At 59.1% G+C, this 614-nt stretch overlaps 1 protein-coding gene across 1 annotated transcript in view; it reads left to right on the top strand.

The window, feature by feature from the left end:
* Nucleotides 1–594, top strand: part of LOC104403274 (formin-like protein 1) — a gene marked incomplete at both ends in the record, with an annotated part of 1,951 nt that extends 1,357 nt beyond the window's left edge. The window contains 2 exons of the mRNA XM_010011352.1: nt 289–411; nt 487–594. Of these exons, the coding sequence (XP_010009654.1) occupies nt 289–411; nt 487–594 (231 nt within the window). The remainder of the gene's footprint in view (nt 1–288; nt 412–486) is intronic.
* Nucleotides 595–614: the final 20 nt, after the last annotated feature.

Here is a 614-nt window from a genome sequence, read left to right as displayed (position 1 = left end):
AGAGGGACTCTTCATTAGGGACTGTAGTGATAGGACAAGGGGTGATGGGTTCAAACTGAAACAGGGGAAGTTCAGGTTAGAAAAAGGCAGAAGCTCTTCCCTGTGAGGGTGCTGAGGCGCTGGCACAGGGTGCCCAGAGAAGCTGTGGCTGCCCCATCCCTGGCAGTGTTCAAGGCCAGGTTGGACACAGTGGCTTGGAGCAACCTGCTCTAGTGGAAGGTGTCCCTGCCCGTGGCAGGGGGTTGGAGCTGGAGTAGATATCTTCCAACCCAACCCATTGTCCTGCAGGTGGCCTGCATGCAGTTCATCAACATCGTGGTGCACTCGGTGGAGAACATGAACTTCCGCGTGTTCCTGCAGTACGAGTTCACCCACCTGGGGCTGGACCAGTACCTGGAGGTGGGTGATCCTGCTCCACCCCAGTGCTGAGCACTGTGCTGGGGTGTACGCCCAGCCGTGACGGTGCCACCGGCTGTCCCATGGCAGACCCTCCGTCTCACCGAGAGCGACAAGCTGCAGGTGCAGATCCAAGCCTACCTGGACAACGTCTTTGACGTGGGGGCCATGCTGGAGGACTCGGAGACCAAGACGGCCGTGCTGGAACACATGGAGGA

This window comes from Nestor notabilis, unplaced genomic scaffold, assembly GCF_000696875.1.
Source record: "Nestor notabilis isolate BGI_N333 unplaced genomic scaffold, ASM69687v1 scaffold25813, whole genome shotgun sequence".
In the NCBI taxonomy this organism is placed as follows: Eukaryota; Metazoa; Chordata; class Aves; order Psittaciformes; family Psittacidae; genus Nestor; species Nestor notabilis.
The sequence above is the reverse complement of the archived record's forward strand: the minus strand, read 5'-3'. Positions and strand labels throughout refer to the sequence as shown.